The sequence below is a fragment of the Haemaphysalis longicornis genome, unplaced genomic scaffold, assembly GCF_048455015.1.
Source record: "Haemaphysalis longicornis isolate Haplotype H1 unplaced genomic scaffold, Haemaphysalis longicornis Haplotype H1 scaffold_3, whole genome shotgun sequence".
Taxonomy (NCBI): domain Eukaryota; kingdom Metazoa; phylum Arthropoda; class Arachnida; order Ixodida; family Ixodidae; genus Haemaphysalis; species Haemaphysalis longicornis.
The window spans coordinates 87,034,320-87,056,083 of NW_027526335.1; the positions used below are offsets into that span (position 1 = coordinate 87,034,320).

Genomic DNA, 21,764 nt, shown 5'->3' on the forward strand with positions numbered 1-21,764 from the left:
CATGCGATGGTAAGTATACAGTGCGCGTCAGTCTTGTCTAGGGCAAGCGAGCGCGCGGCTTCGGGCATGCTGGCGACATCTGCTGAGCCTGATAGCTGCTGGGTTAGATATAGCATGTCATCGCGCGTGCGCTTGACGCGCACTGTACATTCATTTTGAAATAGATTAGACATACCTTCGTGCGCGTGCGTGAATGGGCCATTGAATTTTTTTTTTCATTGCTACCGTAAAAGCTTGTTAATTCGAACTCGAATGGGACCATAAAATTGATCGAATTAAGCGGAGTTCGAATTAGCGGGAGGGCGCTAGAATGAATAAACAACGCTCCACGCTGCGCGGGCAGAACACAAAGAAGCCACCGCTGGACTCGGTGTCGTGAATTAGGCGCTACTACACGTTTGATGCGCACGTCACGTGATCGAAGGCTTAGACCAGCGACCACGGCACAAATAAAACCTGCAATGGCGTGCGCCAGCGGCGCAGCGTCAGCTGCGGAAGCGAAATAAACCGTCGCAGCAGCGTACCGCCCGCGCTACGCTCTTTTTTCTGTTGCATTGTTTTGTATCTCTAGTAAATTTGGTTTATTTTGGATTTGCAACACATTGTAATCACTCTTGGCCGGCTTCTTTTGTGAGGAGCGATAGAAACCAGGAGATCCCAGTTCGAATTAACCGTTCTGGATACCGACGCGTTCGAATTATCGGGAGTTTTTTCCCATTGAAATATACATGGCTGTGTCGGGCGTCAGTTCGAATTAACCGGAAGGTAAATTGACCGAGTTCGATTTAACGAGCTTTTACTGATCCATTTCTGTGAGTGCTATTGTGGGCACGCTGATACATTTGTCAGGTGCCACATGGACAGCATGCTGAAGGCCTCAAGCACTTCCCGAACCCTTCGGTACTTTGAGCGTGACAGCACAGTTGCTTGCTGCAACTTTGGATTGCATCCGCATTTTGCGCAGTGGGCGGCAAGATGGCCCGGCAATTGTACTTGATGAGAAGCATTGTGGTGTTCCCGCGATCCATCATTTAAACACCGGCCCAGTTGCTAGCAAACACCAGTTACTGGTCTGTGCACCATCGTTTGGTTTTCTTGTGCATTGTCTCTCTCCCTCGTCCAAATATGCAGCGCCCGCTAATTTTTAATTCTACCATTATTGCCTTGATTTCACGGAGTTTCCAAACGAGCTACTAAATTGCAGATTAATTTTTGCTGATCTTGCAGTAATTCGCACAGGAGTGCTCGAATCTTGTCAGCTACGCTCCTATAGTTGTGGGCATCTTTTTATTTACCAGCTGATTCGTAATCAAGATCTAAATACACGCTGATGTTTTTTTTTGACGAAGTCGCCGAGTTCATGGAAACTAGAAACTAGAAGCAAAGAAGCGGCTGGGTATAGGGTTTGGTTAACACACCCATCCGTTCAGAGGGTGTCACTTACCCGAGACAAGGTGCAAGAATTGTAGTTATTTTCGACAAGACGAGTTTTAGGGGAAGACATCCCAAGGTATCGTAAAACAGTTCCCAACCACATTAAGCGCCGCCAGACGGGTATATAAATGGAAGTTCTTCAGATTTTCCAGAAAACTTCACATTAAAAAAATCGCCCCTCTCCGGGAGAGATTAGAACCCTCAACCGCCGCTTATCTAGGGAAATCGCTCTACCAGGCACGCCGATCAGGAGGTTGGCAGTCTGTAGCATAGAGGCAAATTAATAGTTTAGTGTTACACGACCAGGTGATGGCAAACTTCCAACGTGTAGTACGAAAGCTGTACAGCTACAAAGAAAAGCTGTACAGGTTTCGGGTGGGCGTCGAGTTTTCTTTTTTCGGCTAACAAGAACCTCCTTCTGAGCAACCAAGCTAACGTGTTTTCGGGAGCGCGCCTTCAGGACAACAAAACAATGATATCCAAGGGGCTAATAGGAGGATGCTGGAGACTACCGCAGCTGACGACGACGGGATTGGTCTGTTGTGTCACCGCTGGTGCTTCGCCATGTAGTTGCCTCTGCAGCCTTAAGAGAAGGAAGCTAAACTCAGCAAGCGGTGCTTCCGACCGAAGCAAGTCGGGGTATCTCTTTCTCAGTGAAATGCCTCTAAGTCTACCAAGCGAATGTGGTGCCGTTTTTTCGTTTGCTTTTGTTCTGATTAATAGAAAAGCGTTTCTCCAGCTGAAGCCAAATATGCAAACCACGATGGAAGTAATATTGCGCGTTTGTGCAAATCTTTTATGTAAAACTCCGAAACATTTACAGCCACGTAAGCCTGGGATCGTGATTTAGTGCTTGCAATATACTCGCTTCCGAAGCAGTGCGACATGTACTTCGTTCCCATTTAAGGCAATTAATCAGTTTTAATTGCGAACGTCGGCACTGAAAGTATTTGCTTAATAGACGCTCGTATCCTCAAAAAATCCCGGGCCATCTCCACTAACATGAAACCTGGGGAGGGGCGAAGCATGCAGTCTATAGGTGTAATCTTGGCGCCTTGGCGTTTTTGCCAACCGAGATAAAACGGTTTGGGTATAGGTATACAGCGGTGCTGCACGCCTCGTGTCTTTGAATCACGAAATGTTCAAGCGCGAGGCGTAAACAAGTGTCCCGGTGTTTTAGTACCGTGATTGCAAGATACAAAGATTACGACGACGACAGGAGACGCCGACAGCCCGAGTCCCTGAGGGGCTTCGCCCCCAAAATTTCTGGCTGCCACCAAAAGAAATGTAGGCTCCGCTACGCATTCATGCCGGGCACACGTGTCCGAATCTCGCTGTAAGTTTTGTTGACTAACCGCAAGAGTTGCGCTGACGTAAGGGTCTGACAAATGAATTAGGAGTTCCCCAGCTCGCGTCAACCTTCCTAGCGAAATTCCATTCCTGCGTAGTAGGAGCGGCCGGAAGAGCCAAATCATTCTCCGCGGATGTCACCAACGTCCTGTTTGGGAACCCACATATATGTCCTCACTGCACACGCGGTATAGCGGAAGCGTGACCTCCATACGCTCGCAGTTACTCCTTGAAAGAACATCTCCGCACGCGTCTTGACGACGATCAGGTAAGCAGAGACAAAGTTACAGTTTACGGAACCGGGAACAAAGGAAAGTGATAGTTTATTGTGCAGTGTTGCTTTGCTATAGGGTAATGTAATAACGGCTGTTTCTTTTTCCCTCGGTTTTTTTTAGAAAAACTGCGATGAATGCTCTTTTTTTGGGATGCCTTTTGTTGGCCATTGGAAGTGATCTGGTTCGCTGTGCCCCAGGTAAGCGGTACTGAGCGTTGCTTACGGAGACGGACGGTTTTTTTTACGATAGTCTTTTTTTTGGGCTACTTAAACCCAGAAATTTTTGTCTCTCTGTCTGTCTGTCTGCGACTCAATTCAGCCACCCAGCCAAAGTGAAACGAAGTCTGCTCAATAGTCTTATGTACTCACAGCCAAATCTAAACGTCTAAGTCCGGGTGTCAATGTTCATACTTGTCAACATTCTTGAACACGAACAATACATTACACAAATTTAAGACAAAAATTAATACTCAAGGGATATTTACATCGTTCCTTTATAAAAAAATTCATACATGCTTGATTTTTGCGAAATGAAATACTACATCCACTGCATAAAAAAATTAACCCTGTTGCCTGCTGTCGCCCGCGCCACTATAGCTTCTGGAGGCATTTTAAGAAATGAAGCGGCAACAGTTACGAAAGGTTCCACTAGATGGGTTCTACGTTCTGCTTGGAACGCACCTGGAGTAGGGCAACGTGGTTTTATAAACGTTGAAGCAGGGCGCCTCGATTCACGCGCGTCTTCGCCATACAGCAGCGCTGGCATCGAGGCACCCGGCCTGGCGCAGTACGCGATAAATTTAAATTGACTTGAGCAAACCTTTAGCGTGTTTACCTTGGAGGAGCACGATGCAAAAGGAACAACATGAGAGGTGAGCGGGAAAGCGAAGGGAGTCATTTACTTGGCAAATGTCGACAAAGATTATCGTTTTTTTTTTGTCGACACTTTCAACGGAAGGAGCAGACACGTGGCCAATTTTATTTGTTGTTGTTGTTGTGTTCAATTGTTCCAGCGACAACTGGGAAAAAAAAACGAATAGCTTGCTTGCTCGCTGACTATATATGCGCTCGAACTTCTGCTCGAGCTCGCGATTTCTTGCTTCAATTTGTTTTCGCAAACTGGCGCTGTTTGATTGGTTGGCTTAAATATAAGCGGCTTATTTCCGTTCACAGCTAGCTCCCGCTTGCGAACACACCGAAATTTCTTATATGTTCGCGGGACATTTCCAACTGTTACGAATGAACCAGACAAACCTAACCTCTCTGTTCCTTGAGATAGGACGATTGGTTAATTTAAGCAAACGTTCATTCATTTTTTTTCCCTTTTTGGCTGAGGTCAGCAGGCATGATTGCACGTCAATGCTCTGAGAAACGTAGCACGTGGCTCGGCAGCATTAACTAGCGTCACTAAATAAGCTACTTCGCGCACCCGGAGCGTCTGGGGTCCATTTTGTTTGTGGCCTCCAGTGTTGCCATCTCTCCAAACGAAGTTGCCGCCGGTTGTGTCGGGCAGAGTGCGACCGGCCGCTCCAGCGTCCGCGCAGCAGGAAAAGAGAGAGAGAGAGAGAGAGAGAGAGAGAGAGAGAGGAGAGAGAGAGAGAGAGAGAGAGAGAGGAGGAGAGAGAGAGAGAGAGAGAGAGAGAGAGAGAGAGAGAGAGAGAGAGAGAGAGAGAGAGAGAGAGCCTCCCAAAAACAAAATGGCTGCGCCATATGTAAACAAATATCACGTGGTGCTGACCGACCAATGACAATCCTGGCGGCACATAACAATGAGAGAAAAGAGTGCCGATACTCTAAAGCCTTTATTTATTGACGGTAGCATTAACCATCCTGGGTGCGGCTGCGCTGCTATAGTGATGAGTCTACATTTTTTACATACCTTTTCGACAATGAAGCATCAACACCGTTTTTAAAGCCCCATAAGCCCGGCTCAAAGATTTAGGCCGTAGCCTCACCTCCGTGCCCACGTGGCGACCCCTGAGCGCGTTTTATAAAAGCGACGACTTATATGTATTGGTCTAAAAAAATTTAGTGGGCCTGAATTTTTCGCTTTAGATATAACAGAGACTTGAATCGGGGCTTCATGCAGAAGCAGGAGTAACAATAAAAATTTACCAAAAGTTTTCTAAAAGTGGCAATTTCGGACATTCCTAGGAATTACAGTTGTGTTGTTGCGTTATTAATTGTGCCATGTGCGCGTTACCCGCAAGAATAAACCTGTTTAGTGCGTGAGTACTAGGGGAGTCAACCACAAGAAATCTGTGTGCTTACTCAGAAGCCTAGCACACTGTTACATAGCCGCAGAATAGCACGTTCCCGCAGAGTTGTATTGAATAACGCGTCATAAGTAGAAATTTACGCAATGCCTGGTCCGCACACATTAAGTAGAACGAAGTAGGATTCATTTGCGCCTTCTTAATGGCGCTAACGAACCAAATGAGGTGTGCTTGGGCACATATCTTCATGAGATAGTCTCATATTTTATTTTAAATGCCCGGATTAAAACAGCGCTTAAAATAGATATCTGCTTGCATGGTCGTCAAAGCACTCTTTCCTATGGAACTTTTGCTGGCTGTCTTGTACCCTTTTGTCACTGCTACGACACACTGTTGCGCCACTTGAACGGGCTTGGATTATGTGATAATATCGATGTCTTGGCTCACCCTGTATATTTTGTTGTATGTACGCAAGGTGTTTCTTTTGGGGTGTACGTACCCCTCCTGCTCGGGCTATTGGCCTGCAGTATTTCTTAAATAAATAAAACAAACTAGTGGGTAGACAGGCCAATTTGTTTGATTTCAAATGACAACATTTGTTTCGGTTGGCGTAATCTATTGTAGGGACGTCAATAATTTTCTGCATGAGGCACACTGTGCCTACTCCCACCGGGGGTTTCTCCTGAGGCTGGCTTTTATAGTTAATAGAGGTATAATGCATGATTTAACTACGGTCCATGAGATGTGTCCTCGGTGGTTTTGAACTGAGCAAATGTCGTATTGTGTTTCAGGCCAAGGGCCGCCATCATTCTATTATTATATAAAAAAAGAAACGGAACACGTGGTTGCCTCGTATTGGCAAAAGTAGTTTTGGACACAGCTTTTTTCCGAAAATGTACAGGTCAATCCGCGTGTATGGGTAATGCAATCCGGGAATGATTCGAAGCGTCTGAGCATTAAAGACCTCGTCAACGCTCGTTACTGACACTGTATCGTAATATTCGTTGTATCGTAATATTCGTAATCTAACATACACGGAGCAAGGATTACCGTGCAGGTTTTTTCTCCTGTAGGAACAGTTGGTTCGGCTTGTAGAGTGCTTTTACCCGTGTTTAATAGGGGACAGCTACCGGTTCCTACCTTTTGCACCGAACAGGAAGTCATTAGGTAACGGGTATACGTCAGCTTGAATTGCTAAGAAAAACGGGCCTCAGGTGTTTTCGGAATGTGTGTTGGTATTGCACTTGTTAATGAATCCCAGATTTCGTGAAAGCTGCTATTTGAAGTAAAGAAGCTACCGCGAGGCACGCCCTGCCCGGATACCCAATCAGCTTGGCTATCCGTTTAAGTGCAGAGCACTTTAGGGGCTCGCCTTGTCGTCGTAGCTCGCTGGACCCAAGTAGCGCCACACGGCGCTCAGTTGTAGCGGCTGTCGTCGCGGCATAACCCAGAGGCTTCGAAAGCCAAGCGGTTTATATAGTCATAAGCGTTCGAAACTTGTGAATCCCTGGCGTTTGTCATACATCTCGCCGTTGTTTCGAACATTTGAGGCAAAATATACATAATTAGCCAGCAGCAACCGCGTTTATTTAGTTAGGAACGGTCTTTGGGTTGGTTTTTAAGATTGTGATTGAAAAAAAGTGGCAGTGCAACTCCGGGACATGCGGGAGGAAAAGCAAGCACAAAAAGAACAACTCCCGCCGGCGCAGTTTCAGGCAGGGGGCGCGCGAGCACTGCGAAGGCGGGAAATTTGAATTGCATTGAGTGGTAGCAGTGAGCGGATGACGGCGCTGCAGCCCATTATGGCGAATCACTTTCTCTGCACTTCCGACAGCTTTCACATTGAGTGGAACGTCTTTAATTTTTTGCCCCACCGATTTTTCGTAATCTTTTTCCAGAGCCTGCAAGCTGCTTGGACCGACGAGTTTTGCTAAGCACCGGCAAAGAGTATCTGAAATCTCTCGTTGACAAGCTGGTACCCACGTACATCAGGAACTACATCTCCGGCATACCCAGGGAAGAACTTAACAAGATGCGACGCGCTGAAGTCTATCCGTACCCCTTAAGCCCGTGAATGTATCCTTAATATTTAGAAAACATAGGTGCCCGTAAACACAAACGACAAATCATTCTGTTAGCCCTAAATGATCAATGCACATTGAAAACTCCATGATGGAGGAAAATAAACATTGAAACACAAAATTACTGCGTACATTTATTCCTTCAAAGCTTTCGGAGTGCTATCAGTTCCCCACTGTATACTACATATTCCGTCAACATTTCTGTATATAAACCGCGCACGCACGAGAAACGGTACACCACCGGGCAAGTCCTACGGCCTCCAGTTCACCATTGTTTCGTGCGGCGAATGCCGCAACAAAAATGCCGGCATGAAACACATTTATAACTCAAGGAACCTTTAGCGACTCCATGAAGGTCAAGTACGATCCGCATCTCTGCAGTGGCAAACTCGTAGTCAAGGCGTTTGATTTTGTGCACTACCGCGCCAAAATGGTGGATGGCGGCGATGCTGCATGAGTGGCGTTTCGGAGCTGTCATACATAGAGCTAAGTATGCTTCGCCTTGGAGAGTTTCGCAGGTCGGAACACAACAAATATTCACAGGCAACTACGGACGAACGTGTTTCCGCTCAGCGTGGGCCGTCCGCGAAGTCTACTTACTGGACAAGATGTGTGCGTTTCTCTTGCCAGCCAAACGACACGCTTCATGCTATGTTCCCTTACTCATACGCGTGTATAAGCGAATCAGCCCGCATGTAAGTGACACTTACCAGAATATACGTCCTCATTCTTCTACATGATATTAAAAATGTAATTTATGCGTTAACCATACAAAAAAGTAACTGAGCTCGGTACCAATTGCACTCACGTAGAAATTATTAAAAGGCATTAAACATAGCCAGAAAAGGTATACAGTAAAAGCTCGTTAATTCGAACTCGGTTAATTCGAACTTCCAGTCAATTCGAACTGACACCCTGGTCTCGGCAAAGCCCTGTACATTTCAATGAAAAAAAAAAAAAAACCCGATAATTCAAACGCGCCGGTATCCAGAACGGTTAATTCGAACAGGAATCCCCTGGTTTTTATCGCTCCTCCCAGGAGAAGTCGGCACAGAGTGATCACAATGTGTTGCAGATACAAAACACACCAAATTTACTTGAGATGCGAAGCAACGAAACAGAACAACAGCGTAGCGCGCGCGCTACGCTGTTGCAACAGCTTATTTCGCTTTTGCAGCGGACGCTTACTTTTTATTTTTTTAGTGCCTCGACCCTTCAATGTAAATGAACGTGTTTTCGAGCATAAAGAGTGTCATTGTTCCCGAAATCACCTGCCATAAACATGTAGTAGTGCCTACTTTCCAATAACAAGTCCAAGGATGGCTTCTTTGTGTTCTCCCCGCACGCTGTGGCACGATGTCCATCCATTCTAGCGGCCGCCCGCTAATTCGAGCTCCACTTAATTCGAACAATTTTATCGTCCCCTTTGAGTTCGAATTAACGAGTTTTTACTGTAATCGTAACTTTGACGATTTCGAGTGGGAACTTATTTCTCTACATTTTGATTTTCTGTACGAAAATCAAGCAGAATATTCAGGGTTCCTCTACTTACACGGGTAGGAGGACTGTCGTAGCCTCACCGCGAACCATTGCATCATGTTGTTTTGTGTTCCGTTGGACGCACATCGGGTCGTTGCGTGTCGATTTGGGCTTCTCGAAACAGGGCGAGGTTTACCGCCCCACGAAATAAACCTCTGATGGGGTTGCTACACTGCGTACATAGCATCTTCGAATGACGAACAAACGCGGCGCTTATCCATTATGTCACAAGGGAGGCCTGGGAACCGGCAACCTTGTGTTCAGCCCTGCAGAGGCACGAGCCCATGGCGTAGTTGCTCCAGCGACAATAACAAAAATCAAAGCCCCCTTTCTTAAAAGAGAGATGGTTAGAATGCGAAGCTATCTCCATGCGAACTGAATCAAATCGCAGTCCAGAACCCAGACTGCCAAAGTTCAAAGCCAACGCCCGCGCAACGAACCCAATGGAAATGGTGAGTAACCCGAATGCGATGATGGAACGCTCATCATCATCATCATCATCAGCGATTTGATTACAATGCGAATGTGTCGTCCGGTGCTTTACCGAGTCGGGATATGTGCGTGAAGTACTCCCACTGTCTACGTGCATGTGTGGTATGAATGATCTGCCCTTGTGGAAAACCATTGAGTACGGGTGGCTTTCCTGCAGTGCGGTTTGGCGTAACTACATCGTCATCAGTGCGGTATAGAAAGCTTAATTAGCTTTAACAAAGTTGGTTTTGATAACTCATCCCACGCCAATCAGATTGCGCCTGATTACGGGACGTGGGTTACTCTACACTCTCCCAATAGCATGCGCAGAACTATCAGTACAGCGCCTTGCGTTTATTTGGAGACTCCCCTCATCTTTTCATCAGGAACTCTTTGCTATCCAGCATGCGCTACCCTTTCAACTACGTCGGAACAGCTGGGACGAGAGTGGTCTGTAGTACACCCTAAAAAAAAACTCAATTTCCTACTCACGTGTTACTGCGAAAAAGGCAAATATATATAGAGCCCCGTCACTGCGATCGCAAAAGCCGGAAGGCGTCGCCGATATAGCTGTCAGTGAAAAAGCAATACGAATATCTTATTTTTCGCCAAGACCGCCCTCTCGTGACTCACTCCCAGCCTCCCGCTTTTAATACATGCCACAAATTTGGTTAAAAATTGACAAATTTAGTAAAAATCGCAGCTAATTTTGTGTATTGCGGAGTGATTCTTTTCTGGCGTTATTTGCTGCTTAAACTTCTACCTTTCACACTGCAGTTGGCCTATTATGAATTTGCAGTTGCATGTATTGATTCTACATGTAACGCAAGAAGGCACATTGCGAATTACGGGGCAGTAACAAGTCAGTAACAAGTAACAAGACCTGCAGGGGCCCTTTACAAAGTGTTCCTCGAGTGTTCAAATGAAAAAAAAAAAGTGCCGCTTAGCAGAAGCTAAGCGAGAAAAAAGTTCTTCAGATATATTTTTTAACGATCTACACAGAAGTTCGAACCGCATTATCTTTTTAGGGGCGAAGCTCCTTAAGGCGTGGGTCTGTCCATCCTCGACGTATGTATGTAGCCACCTCTAGTTTAGTTCTTGGATTGTTTACTAGATGGCGTGGCTACCTCTAGTTTAGTTCTTGGATTGTTTACTAGATGGCGGTACTTGTATATGATGAAAATATGCTCTTGGATTGCTTACTAGATGGCGTGGCTACCTCTAGTTTAGTTCTTGGATTGTTTACTAGATGGCGGGGAGCGTTGTAATAAAATCAGTTCGCTGTTGGTGCGCGCTCGGAGTCGCCCGATGGATAAGGCTGCAGATGTGCGAGCCCGCGAGGCAGAAGCGCTCCGTGAAGCTGCGCGACGCCGCCGCCAAGATCCTGCCGTACGAGAGCGGGAGGCCGAAGCGTGTCGTCTGGCTGCGCGACGACGCCGCCAAGATCCCAGCGTTCGAGAACGAGAGGCCCAAGCGTCACGGCAACGGCGCGAGGACCCTGCCGTACGCGAAGCGGCACGGCTGCGGCGCGAAGAGGATCTCCAAAACGTCAGAGAACGGGAAGCGGCGAGAAAGCGCGCGTATCGGCAGGCAGACCCCGATGCAGTGAGAGCTCGTGAGGCGTCTGCAAAACGCATCAGGCGAGCTCAGCCCCAAGGTGCCGACGCGCGGTTTAAGCGAGACTTTCTAGACGTTACGTTCGGACACAGATGTAGTGGGCGAACTTTCACTGAAGAGTCACGGTTTTACCGATGATTTCCCCTCAGGAGCTTCGCCCACTCATCATCATTCACCCCGTGGATATGCTGTGAATTTTTTAAATTTCCGGACGGAATGTTAAAAGGTTTCGTCACGTAAGCTCTCAGGTGAGTACAAATAACACGCACGTTGTTATTGTGTGTGCAGTATTGAAAATGAACGAAGATTCCGAAAATTGTTTTTGCGGGTATACTTCAAACTTATTGAGAAATTACTAGAACGCCCTATAACGGTGCGTGAGTCGGTGTCTGAGGCCTTGATCCCCACAACTTCGTACTAAATGAACAATAGTACCCTCTTCACGAGAATTATAAACAACGATTAAGCTTACTTTCCCTAAATTATGTCACTGATGTAGGATATTGTCACAAGTATTGCTCTCGTAAAAACAGTAATGGTGTTTGACGATGATGATGCTGAGCTCCACATCTGGCGAGCAGTTCGAGGGAGAGAGAGAGAAAACTTTATTTTGAACAATCTGGGTTACTGAGGAGGTGTGGTGACCGACAGCTGCGGGAGATGCTAAACTGGTTTTAGCATACCTCCGAAATGTTCAGTACCCCCCGAACCGTGTTGGTTGAGGCACTCAACGCTTCACCCAAATGTCCCTCAATTTTCAGTCGTAGTCACCGCTCTTCCATCAAGAACTCATCATTCCTTCCGCTTTTGTGAGAAAGGACGAGCAGCGAAGTTATAGCGGCGATATGCGTTGAACATGGCGCATACTAAAAAGTGCACAAAACACGTTTGTTTCTAATTTGCCGTTGTGAATACTGCCCATTTAATTAGCTGAATGAAACTTGGACGGAGTAGAGTTTAATTTTAGCTGGCAAACACGGGGCTGTCCGTTTCCCTCCCGCAGAAGCCCATGTACTGACAGCAGGCGGCAATAGGAGAACAATTACTTCTTCTCTGTGTACTGTGTAATTATGAAGAGTATATGAAACTTATCATAATGTTAGAGCCATCCTAACGGCCCATTTTCGTATAATTTGTGTTTGAATAGTTTTCGCAAAACAAGAGTTACAGCCATTTCTTGTAACCATACTCCCTCCGTAGGCGGCCATCTATTGACAGCAGACGGGACTACTTTAACGTTTTCAACTTCACTCGGAACTAATTACAACAAATGAAAATCGACGTAATCATAAAGTCGTCCTAGCGGCCAATTTTAGCGTGATTTTTACCAAATACCTGAAATAGATGGAGAGCTATGGAGCATTCACTAGAAAGTTGGCTTTGCCGCAAGGTCGAACTTTAACGACATTTTAGTCAGAACCTAGCCTACAACAGCTCCGCTGGAAATAAAGATCCTTGAACGCTAGTGTCAGGTTGTAGAATTTTGTAGCGGAAGCTACACTGGCCGAGGTTGAGCAGTTTCGCGTGTGCGAGAAGGGCCGTTCTGCGCAAGCGCGAGGAACATTGGCTTGGCTTGGCTTGGATTGGATTAAAGTGGTTTGTGTCGGAATGTGTTGCGTCATAGCCGCGGCCGACGCACTGGCGCCGGCACGTGCCCAGCTGTGCGCCTCTGTTGCGCAGTAGCCAAGTCTGACGCTGCGCCGGAGCCGCTTGATAGCCGTTTCGCGTGGCTCGTGAAGAGCCGTGCTGAGCATGCGCGAGGAGCAGTGACTGAACAGGACTGGACTGGACTGGACTGGTCTGCATTAGACTGAATTGGACTGGACTGGACTGGACTGGACTGGATTGCTGCACCTTAGCTCACGCTACGTATATCCTGGCATAGCAGAGCTAAGGCACTACTAATTTTTTTCTCCCCACCCTTCTGCTTACATTTAAGACAGTATCTTTTCCAACCTCTACGCCTCCAAGTCCTTCGGTCTGCTTGATAATAGGCAGGAAGGTTTGGGCGGGCGCCAAGCGAAGTGCGCGCCGATCAGCTCCGGGAAGCATAGAGTTTCATACAATAATAACTAGAGGGGAAACTGGCGCTAGTGGCAACGCGAACACGGCGGCGGCGCTTACGCTTACGGGTTATAAAACATTTTTACTCAGGGCGGCGTCAGTCAGCGTGCAGCACTCAGTTCAAGGAGAAACGTATTTTCGAACGCTTCTTTCAACACACCGCGTAGGCAAATGCGTTCATGAAAGTCAAAAACGAAAACGAAACTGTCTGCACAGTTGAATCCATAGCAACTTCCGCAAGCCATCGAGCGCCAATCCGAATCCAGAACTACCCATCACGTCACGGAGGAAGAGAAAAAGTTCACGCAACCTTTTCTTTCCTCCTTGCATCACGCCATGCATCACGCCCATGGAGGCAAGAAAGGGCCTCTCCTAACCTTTTCTTTCCTCCATGATCACGCCCATTGCGGCGGACGATCGCAGCGCCAGATTCCTTTCTAGTTGTTATTGTATGAAACTCTATGCCCGGAAGGGCTGAAGAGGGCAGAAAGAGGCGGGAAAACATAAGAGGCGCTGATAAGGCAACACGAGACAACCGACATGCAGTCGCCCCTCTGGGAAACCCAGTCTGGGCGTCCTCCCAGACGAAGCTGGCGGGGCGATTTTCTTTCGACATGAATCCACTTCCGATATTTGTGCTTGCTCTGATTTACTTGTTGATTCAGCCCGGGGACCTTCGAAGCGTGAGTACGCCAAGTTGCAGTGTTGTGCTGTCTCTGATGTTACTGATGTTATGTGCGCACGGGGTTCGTGCAAACGAAAAGCGTTTGTAAAAGATGGCGGGAGGCTGAGTTCGTATAATCTTTGGCCAGAACAGAAGAAAGGGCACTGACGAGGAACATAAATTTAGTCCAATGAAAAATAAGTAGGGCGTGGTGCGCGTCCAAAGCATATTTCCCTGAACATTCATTGCAGGTCAAATCTCTGTTAAACACGAAAGGTAACCCCTAAACTAATAATAACCATCGCGATGATGTTCATTCACGTGCACTCCCCAAGTTTCGGTAAATGGATCTACTACTGTGGCTAGCGCAAAAAAAAAAAAAAAAAGAGGATTCGTTGTTAAGTAACGCGACAATATGAACCACACATTTTTCGACTGTTTGCCTTGCTTTGTACGTCGGCCCTTCGCAAGGACGGACACGACCGCCCTTCTGTCTACCATTCTCCGCCACGCCTCGGCGAGTCACTGGTCCCACACTGACTATCGTGATAGAAGACTACACCGCCTGGACCCCTACAGCAAGTTTCGGTTATCTCCTGGTATTCAGGGAAACCACGCCACGTTTCACCGACTACGGCCTGGCGTAGCCTTTACCCGTCGCTAGTACTCGCTACAATCACTTAACTGGCGTTTCGACTGACCCTGATTGTGAAACATGCCGTGTACCAGAGACTATTTCTCATGTTCTCTGCCACTGTCCGCGCTGCGCGCATCCTCGAGAACAATTGGCGAGATCATTGGCCCATTTGGACTGTCGTGTGGTGTCGGAGGAAGTACTGCTGGGACCTTGGCCAGACGCGCAGCGTTCTCACAAGGCATTTGAGGCCCGTCCGGCTGAACTTTAACACATGCACAGTAAAAGTATAGGCATCTTCTGCACATAGCCATTTATTCATTTCTCCGCCATCTTCATCTCTCTCGTCCTCTATCCACGCTCTTTCCTCCCCTTTCCCTTCCCCACACACAGAATAGCTGGCCAGATATACTACCATCAGGCCGACCTTTCTGCGTTTTTTCATTTCAATAAAATTTCTCTCTCTCTCTCTCTCTCTCTCTCTCTTTCTCTCTCTCTCTCTCTCTCTCTCTCTCTCTTGCTTTATTTTTATTTGTTTATGTTAAGAACTTAGATTATTTATCGTAAGCTGGAAAAAAAAAAAGACTGGAATCTTTTCAAGGGGCTAACTCCATCCTACTATTGTTTTTATTTTCCTAACTGGGAGGTACGCAAGTCGCCATGGCTCCAACTTCGGTGATCAGCGCCTGCTGGTGTTGAGGGCTGTTGAGGCTGGGAAAGCTCAAGGGGTATTGTACTAAGGACTCCTCCCCATTGCTTCCCTCAATAAACATGTTTACTCTTCCTCTCTCTCCGTAAAAAACCGTGCTCCTCATGCAATCCTCCACGTTACAATGTACTCTGCTGGGAATACCTTGGAAATATGACTTGCAGAAATGATTGAAGTTTCATATTTAAAGAAACAACCAACAGTTCATTTCAGTAGGTTCCGCGGCGTCACCCGAGAATGCGTATAGATGTTGGGTAAGGATGTTGGTGACCAGCATTGCCATCATCGCTGATAAAATCCCCAGCGATTGTTTTCTTTGTCGTCAACTGTTTCTTCGGCCGTCACCTCTTATTGCGAAACAGGGAAGAGATCTTAAGGGGTCTGCTTGACCTCGGGGTTTACACACGTGCTCATGTTCGTCAAACGCCGGGCTTCCGTGTACCGTCGCTTGTTGTCATCGTTCTTTCGTGCGTACATTGGCCAACACACTTCTTTCTCTATAACACAGCGGCGCGTAAACATCCAATCTTTCGCTCTTATTTGGCGTAAAGTAAATCCTATTAAACTGCTGCACTTCTCGGAAGTCTTAGCCAACCTGGCGTCATTTCATAACTTTTGTTCAGAAAGTTTGCTTCAGGACCTTTCCCATGCAGCCACTTGAAGTAGAATACGCACTTCCAGAAAAGTTTATTGACCTTTGTGCGAGCTGGCCTACCGTCACACACTGAGAGCCCAACCTGTTTTTCCACACTTTTCATTGCCCAGAAATCGGGCATAGCAACTGCAGTTGGGTGTGTTATTTTCCGTTGGACTTTCAGAATTAAGAACGATTTAATTTCGTCCCCTAATGACTGAAGCGTACATGGCTACTTCGTTACCGCTCATATTGACCGTCGGAGCCATTGAAGCCCTTTTAATTTTCAATACTTCGGGGAAGAAAGAGCCTCCCTCAGCTGCGAGGTGGAGTACAAAATGTCTGCACTAAATCAGTAGGCGATTGCACGTTTTACGAAACGATGTACGGGGAGATAAAGCAGCACCTCGAGCACCGGCGCTGCCTTTTTGCCTACGTCTGGTTTTGTTCTGTTGTTTTTCTTGCAAAGTGTGCAATATCTCAGCGAAAATTGGAGCGCGTGTGTCGAGTGACATGCTTTCATTCTGGGACTTCTAGCTATGCTATGCCAAAAATAAGCGATTTGTTCACCGCTACAATTCCCATGTGTGCTTTATTAATTACACTGCGGACTCATGCGCAGTGTGGACTCGGTGCATGCGGCGTTGTCCTCACGCAATCCGTGTGACGCGCAGGGTTCCAGGTCCTTCGTAATCGATTACGAGAACAACCGGTACCTCAAGGATGGCGAGCCGATACAGATTGTGTCCGGCTCCATTCACTACTTCCGGTCTCTTCCCGACCAGTGGGACGACAGGCTGGCAACCATGCGAGTGGCAGGACTCAACGCAATACAGACGTGAGTGGTTCTCCGCAGTGGTATGCGTTGTTCAAATTGATGACAATGGAGTCTCCCTCCCAAAACGAAGTTGTCTCTCTTGCCCTCTCTTTAGGCGTAAATGTGATAGTCATTGAGTTCTTAAATTCTTCGGTGCGCATTGGCACAGCGAATCTGTGGAGCTCAGTGGGACACTTTGATTTCAATTTTCGTACTCACCCGCGGATAGACTGCGGGTCGTCAGATGAATTCCCGATTGATTCTCGGGAAGTCTGTAGTGAGTTGAAGTTGAAGTTGAAGTTTATTTTCACATGTTTTAGAAGTGCGTACAAGTAGTAATACAGAAGGAGGTCCCGTAGTTAAAAAACTGTCGGGGGGACCTCCTGTGAGAAGGTGCGTAAAAGAACAGCGTTAGAGTAGGCAACAAGTAAACTACACATCAAAAGAAAATTAGCAAAAACAGGCAGAAAGCAATATATATATATATATATATATATATATATATATATATATATATATATATATATATATATATATATATATATATATATATATATATATATATATATATATATATATATATATATATATATATATTTATATATATATACATACGATAGAGAAGTCAAGCTGAAAAACAACAGTTATTCGAACGTTTCGACCGGGGACCGGTCGAAACGTTAGAATAAATGTTGTGATGTTTTTCAGTTTGACTTCTCTATCGTACAGTTAACCTCATAGCCAGGAACCTCTCTCTTAACTATATATATATATCCATTTGTAACAATACAAACAAATGCACATCAAACACTGCAGTAAAAAGGATTAGACATAAGAACAGAAGCACTGCAAAAAATAGAGCTGCAATGAAACCATATACATTATGCCAAAGTAGATAATAGAAAACACTTCAATTGGTTTCGGAATAAATGGGGAGAGTGAATTGATTTAAGGGGGGTGGGTAGTAGTCATGCCATATCGAAATGGCTGCGAATACGGAAGTTTGGTAGCCGTAGTTAGAGCGAATTTCCGGTAGAATTAGGTTATTGTGTTCTGAAAAGCGGATGCTGTTGGGGTTAAAAAGTAACGACTGGTTGATCCAGTTGTGGATCAATTCATTATTTCTTGTGCGAAGGAGCAAAATGCACAGTTTTATTTTATATTCAAAAAGAAGGGATAGGATTCGAAGGTCCAAATATAAATGTGGAGCACTCTCTCTCGGATGGCTGAGATTAATGATTAGGATGGCTCGGTTTTGCAAAGAAATAAGCGGTGATAGATGAACATCATAGGTGCTTCCCCACGAACCTAAACAATATGTTAAATGACTGTGTACAAAACAGTTGTAAAGAGAACGAAGAACTGGCAAAAGAAAAATATGCGCAGGACAGGACTGATAGTCGAACAGTCCCACTGTATACTTGACAAGCTCACAACCAGAATTAAGCTGAACACTTGGTGACAGCGTTTGCCAGATGGGGAAATACGGCACCATATTAGGAACATCTGGTGAAATTTTGGTGTTAATTCGGTGATAAGTGGTGAAAAAAAAATTGTGTGACTGCTTTAAAACATTGTTTCTTTCCCTGAATGGAAGCTTCTTCCACTACTAAACACCAAGAGCAACTCACACTATTGGACTGCATGTCCATCCTAGTGTACTCGGTAAGTATTTTGCGCTTTCTGCACACCTTGAAAGTAATGAAAACTCCAATGTGGCGCTATGTACTTAAACCAAACCACAGTGAATAGCATCCTCGGAAACGTTTTATGCAGGGCGCACCACTAGCATTCCCTCTCAGATAAATTCCTCGCTCATTCGCGACGACTACAAAATTTTTGTATGGCATGTTGATTGCACAATAACCAGCGAAGTGTAAATTCTCACATATTAACTTAAGTGAAATTGATGTTGCACCAGATTCTGTTTGAATGTGAATATAGGCGAAAAGTACAGCGAGTACAGTAACTTTCTTTGCGAGCATGCCCATAGAAAATGGAATAACTGCTCTATAAACGGGCGTTGCGACGGATTTGAATAAAAGATGTTGTTTCACTTCCCTCAAATCTGTTTCCGTTAATTTAATGACAATGGTAATGAGGTCCCCCCCTCCATCGTAGGATGGTTTGTTATAAGCATCAGGGACACCATCTTCAATGCTATGCTTTGGCGAACTTCATGCGCAGAAACTATACAGGAACAGGAACTACGTTCTAGCGGACGTATTTTAGTGCTGGTGAAATCTGGTGAAATTTTGACGAGGAGCTGGGGTTGAAGCCTCTTTCCAATCGGGCAACGTTACTTCAGGCCACGTCGCTGAGAATGGTAGCTGGGTGGTGCAGTTTTGCTGCGTGGTCACCGACGTCAACGACCAATCACGATCGCGCAGCTCGGTGAAGATTTTTGTAAAGTAAAGTGAAGTAAAGTAGAGTAAATTCTTTTCTTTTTCAGCTAACAATTTACAATTACTGCTATGGGGCATGGGCTAAATGCGTGGGGCTAAGCTTAGTTTGAGCCACGGAGCAAGAAAATATAGGAGGGGAAACGGCCCATTGCGGCAAGCGCGGGCGAGCGACCAGATAATGTCCCAATAAAAACCAAGGCGGACTGCCAAGCTTCGCAGCTGCGACGGGGAAGGAGAGGGTAGCGGCACCTGATGGACGAAACGATAGCGGCCGCAATTCATTCCGTGGCTGGGCAGTGCAATGCCGATCGCGGTAGCCGCGCAGTTTCTTCGCCCGCGGCAGATGCCGCTAGCTTAACGTCTGGCGAGCACTTGTGATATTATCTGGCCGCGCTAGGAAGCTTCGTTTCCCCTCCTCTCTTATTTTTGCTCCGTGGTTTGAGCTCTTTGTAAATATAAGCGCGTCACAATCAGAAAATAACAACTGTTCACTGCAAAAAGAAGCGAAGTTATGGCGGAAATATTTGAATTTACACTGGCGACGTGGAATAAGTGTGACACGTTTAATGACGTTTCTGTTGATTAATGTAGCTTAGCTTTGGCGTTGCCTGAATTCTTGCGCCACAACGCTTCGCCATGGCATTCATCTTCGCCTGTCCGATGGGTCTTCAGTGACTCAAGCATCAAAGCTGCAACGCTTTAATGGTTCAAACAACCTTTTCATCTGCATTTTTTCTACCAGTAAACAAAAAAGTCACCGCAGCAAAAATACACCATAATTCTGAGCCCCCCCCCCTACCCCCAAAGACACCAATTTTCTTGACAAACTCCACAGTTTCTGAGGATTTTATAGGGTGTCTAGTTTCTGATAATCGCGGTGAAGTAATACGGCGAAATCGGCATCACGTCCATTCTATTCCCGTGTGTGTGGTAGCGCAAACTCTATTGAGGGCTAAATATGTAAGTGGTTGTGCTAGCGACTATTGTTCCACACTGAGGAGCTCCAGGTAGTTCGAATCAATTTATTGTATCCTTGTACACCGTGGGCCATGATACAAATAACGTTTATGTACTACACAGCTGCAATTTCAATTAAATGTTATCCGACGGACACACTCACACAAAATTTTGGCCAGAGAACCATCTACGCTATAGTAACGGTGGAACCCCTGCTTGTGGATGGCCGACCCGAAAAGCTCACCATAAGAAGGGAAGTGAACCTCATTACTGCTACACGTTGAAGCTCAGGATCGTGCTCAGCATTTGCTGAATTTCGACCTAGCCACATTATAATAGGATAGGCTTATTCAGGAAATCAGAAATAATTTACACGCCACATGCAGCAATTTCCTGTGCTGTTCAGTTCCAATAGCAATTACGCCAACTCGCAGCTGGCATTGCCCGTGAACTTCTGTGATAGGGTGGCGAGTTGGGCGAGTTGGTGTACTTGCATCTTGGGGAACAGCGCGAACTAACAGGGACACAAAAAGAAAGAAGTGGACAGGACTAGCAGCGCTAGTCCTGTCCACTTCTAGTCCTGTCCACTTCTTTCTTTTTGTGTCCCTGTTAGTTCGCGCTGTTCCCCAAGATGCAACTTCTGTGATGGCTGAACCTGTGTGCCGTAAGCGTGAGCCGGTGCTCACTTACCATATTTCGTGTGTATGCTAAATGGGGGGACACGAAACTATTTTTCGTTACATCTGTAACATTGTTCCTGTGGAAACTGCGGAGATACCGCCACCAATGGGCAGAACGACCTGGTCCCCAGGTGCATGTACAGAGTTCGAATCTCGCGCTCGACGCAGCTACGTCGAATGGAGCAGCCACGAGCCCGAGGAAGGCCAGTTCAGGTTCGACGGACTTCAGGACATCGTTCGCTTCTTGAAGTTGGCCCAGAAGAACGACCTGCTGGTTCTGCTCAGGCCGGGCCCTTACATCGACGCCGAGAGAGACATGGTACGTGGTCGGTGATACGTTACTACTCGTGCACTCTGGGAAGGCAACCGCCGCACAGAATTCTAACCCCACTTGTCAGGTTGTAAATAAGTTACGGCGGCTCATGTGCTGAAAAGAGAACTTCGTACGTGTGAACCCTGCACATATATAAAGTGCAGTTATTCTTGGGGAAAAATGCGCCAATTTTCGGCGCTCTCGTGGCAAACTAGTGCTTCACTCCCGGCTTTGTTACCTTTGTTGCCCGGCTTTGTTGTTTACAGGAATAAGATGGGGTTGCTATCGATCTCTCACAATAGTAAGGCATAGAGAAGGAAGTATTCCTATCTCTATGGCTGTGTCAACGCCTTTTCGATTTCACATGAACCGCCCACGGTAGTAGCCACTGCACATGGCTGGAACCCCCTGGGCCTTCGCTGTCGCCATTTCTCGCACTAGGTCTTCAGAGCACGAAAAATTCGTTTAGGGCAGTCTATCTCCCCCTCTCTCTCTCACCCTTGGGGGTGGGGCCTCAATAAGTCCATGCGTAGCAACGTGAAAATTTGCAGAGAGGGTGATGCCAGAGACAAGTACATGCTGTCTCTGGCGCCGAAACTTCTGAATCCTTAAAAGTTTTCGAGAAAGGAAAAATGGTCTCACGGCGCAATTAATCCCAAGCAAGGGAAAGCTCGGCCCCTCAGCGAGCTTTCATCTTTGTCCTATAAGGCAGCGCCAGTCGAAAACGCATGCACACATCCATTACCTTGCCCATTCTCGCTAAATTAAAAGCGAGCGAGTCCAGGATTCCTGCCCAAGAGCCCCTAGTTCTCAAAGCTGCCACCACGTGCCGTCGTCGAATGGAATTTTGCCTACACTTCTAGGCACGGTACCTAAACGGCTGTTTTCCCTCATTCTTCTCGGGG

The 21,764-nt window shown here is 46.4% G+C and overlaps 1 protein-coding gene and 1 long non-coding RNA gene across 2 annotated transcripts in view; both read left to right on the forward strand.

The window, feature by feature from the left end:
* The first annotated feature begins 2,881 nt into the window (after positions 1 to 2,881).
* Positions 2,882 to 7,476, forward strand: LOC144173317 (uncharacterized). Its single transcript, XR_013323220.1, has 3 exons — positions 2,882 to 3,052; positions 3,180 to 3,256; positions 7,173 to 7,476. It is a non-coding gene; the product is annotated as an uncharacterized LOC144173317 (long non-coding RNA).
* A 6,088-nt stretch (positions 7,477 to 13,564) lies between these two features.
* The window catches only part of LOC144174779 (beta-galactosidase-like), a 39,653-nt gene continuing 31,453 nt past the window's right edge, over positions 13,565 to 21,764 (forward strand). Inside the window, exons 1-3 of the mRNA XM_077703657.1 lie at positions 13,565 to 13,729; positions 16,362 to 16,525; positions 20,715 to 20,865. Coding sequence (XP_077559783.1) covers positions 13,661 to 13,729; positions 16,362 to 16,525; positions 20,715 to 20,865 — 384 coding nt within the window. The 5' untranslated portion in view covers positions 13,565 to 13,660. The remainder of the gene's footprint in view (positions 13,730 to 16,361; positions 16,526 to 20,714; positions 20,866 to 21,764) is intronic.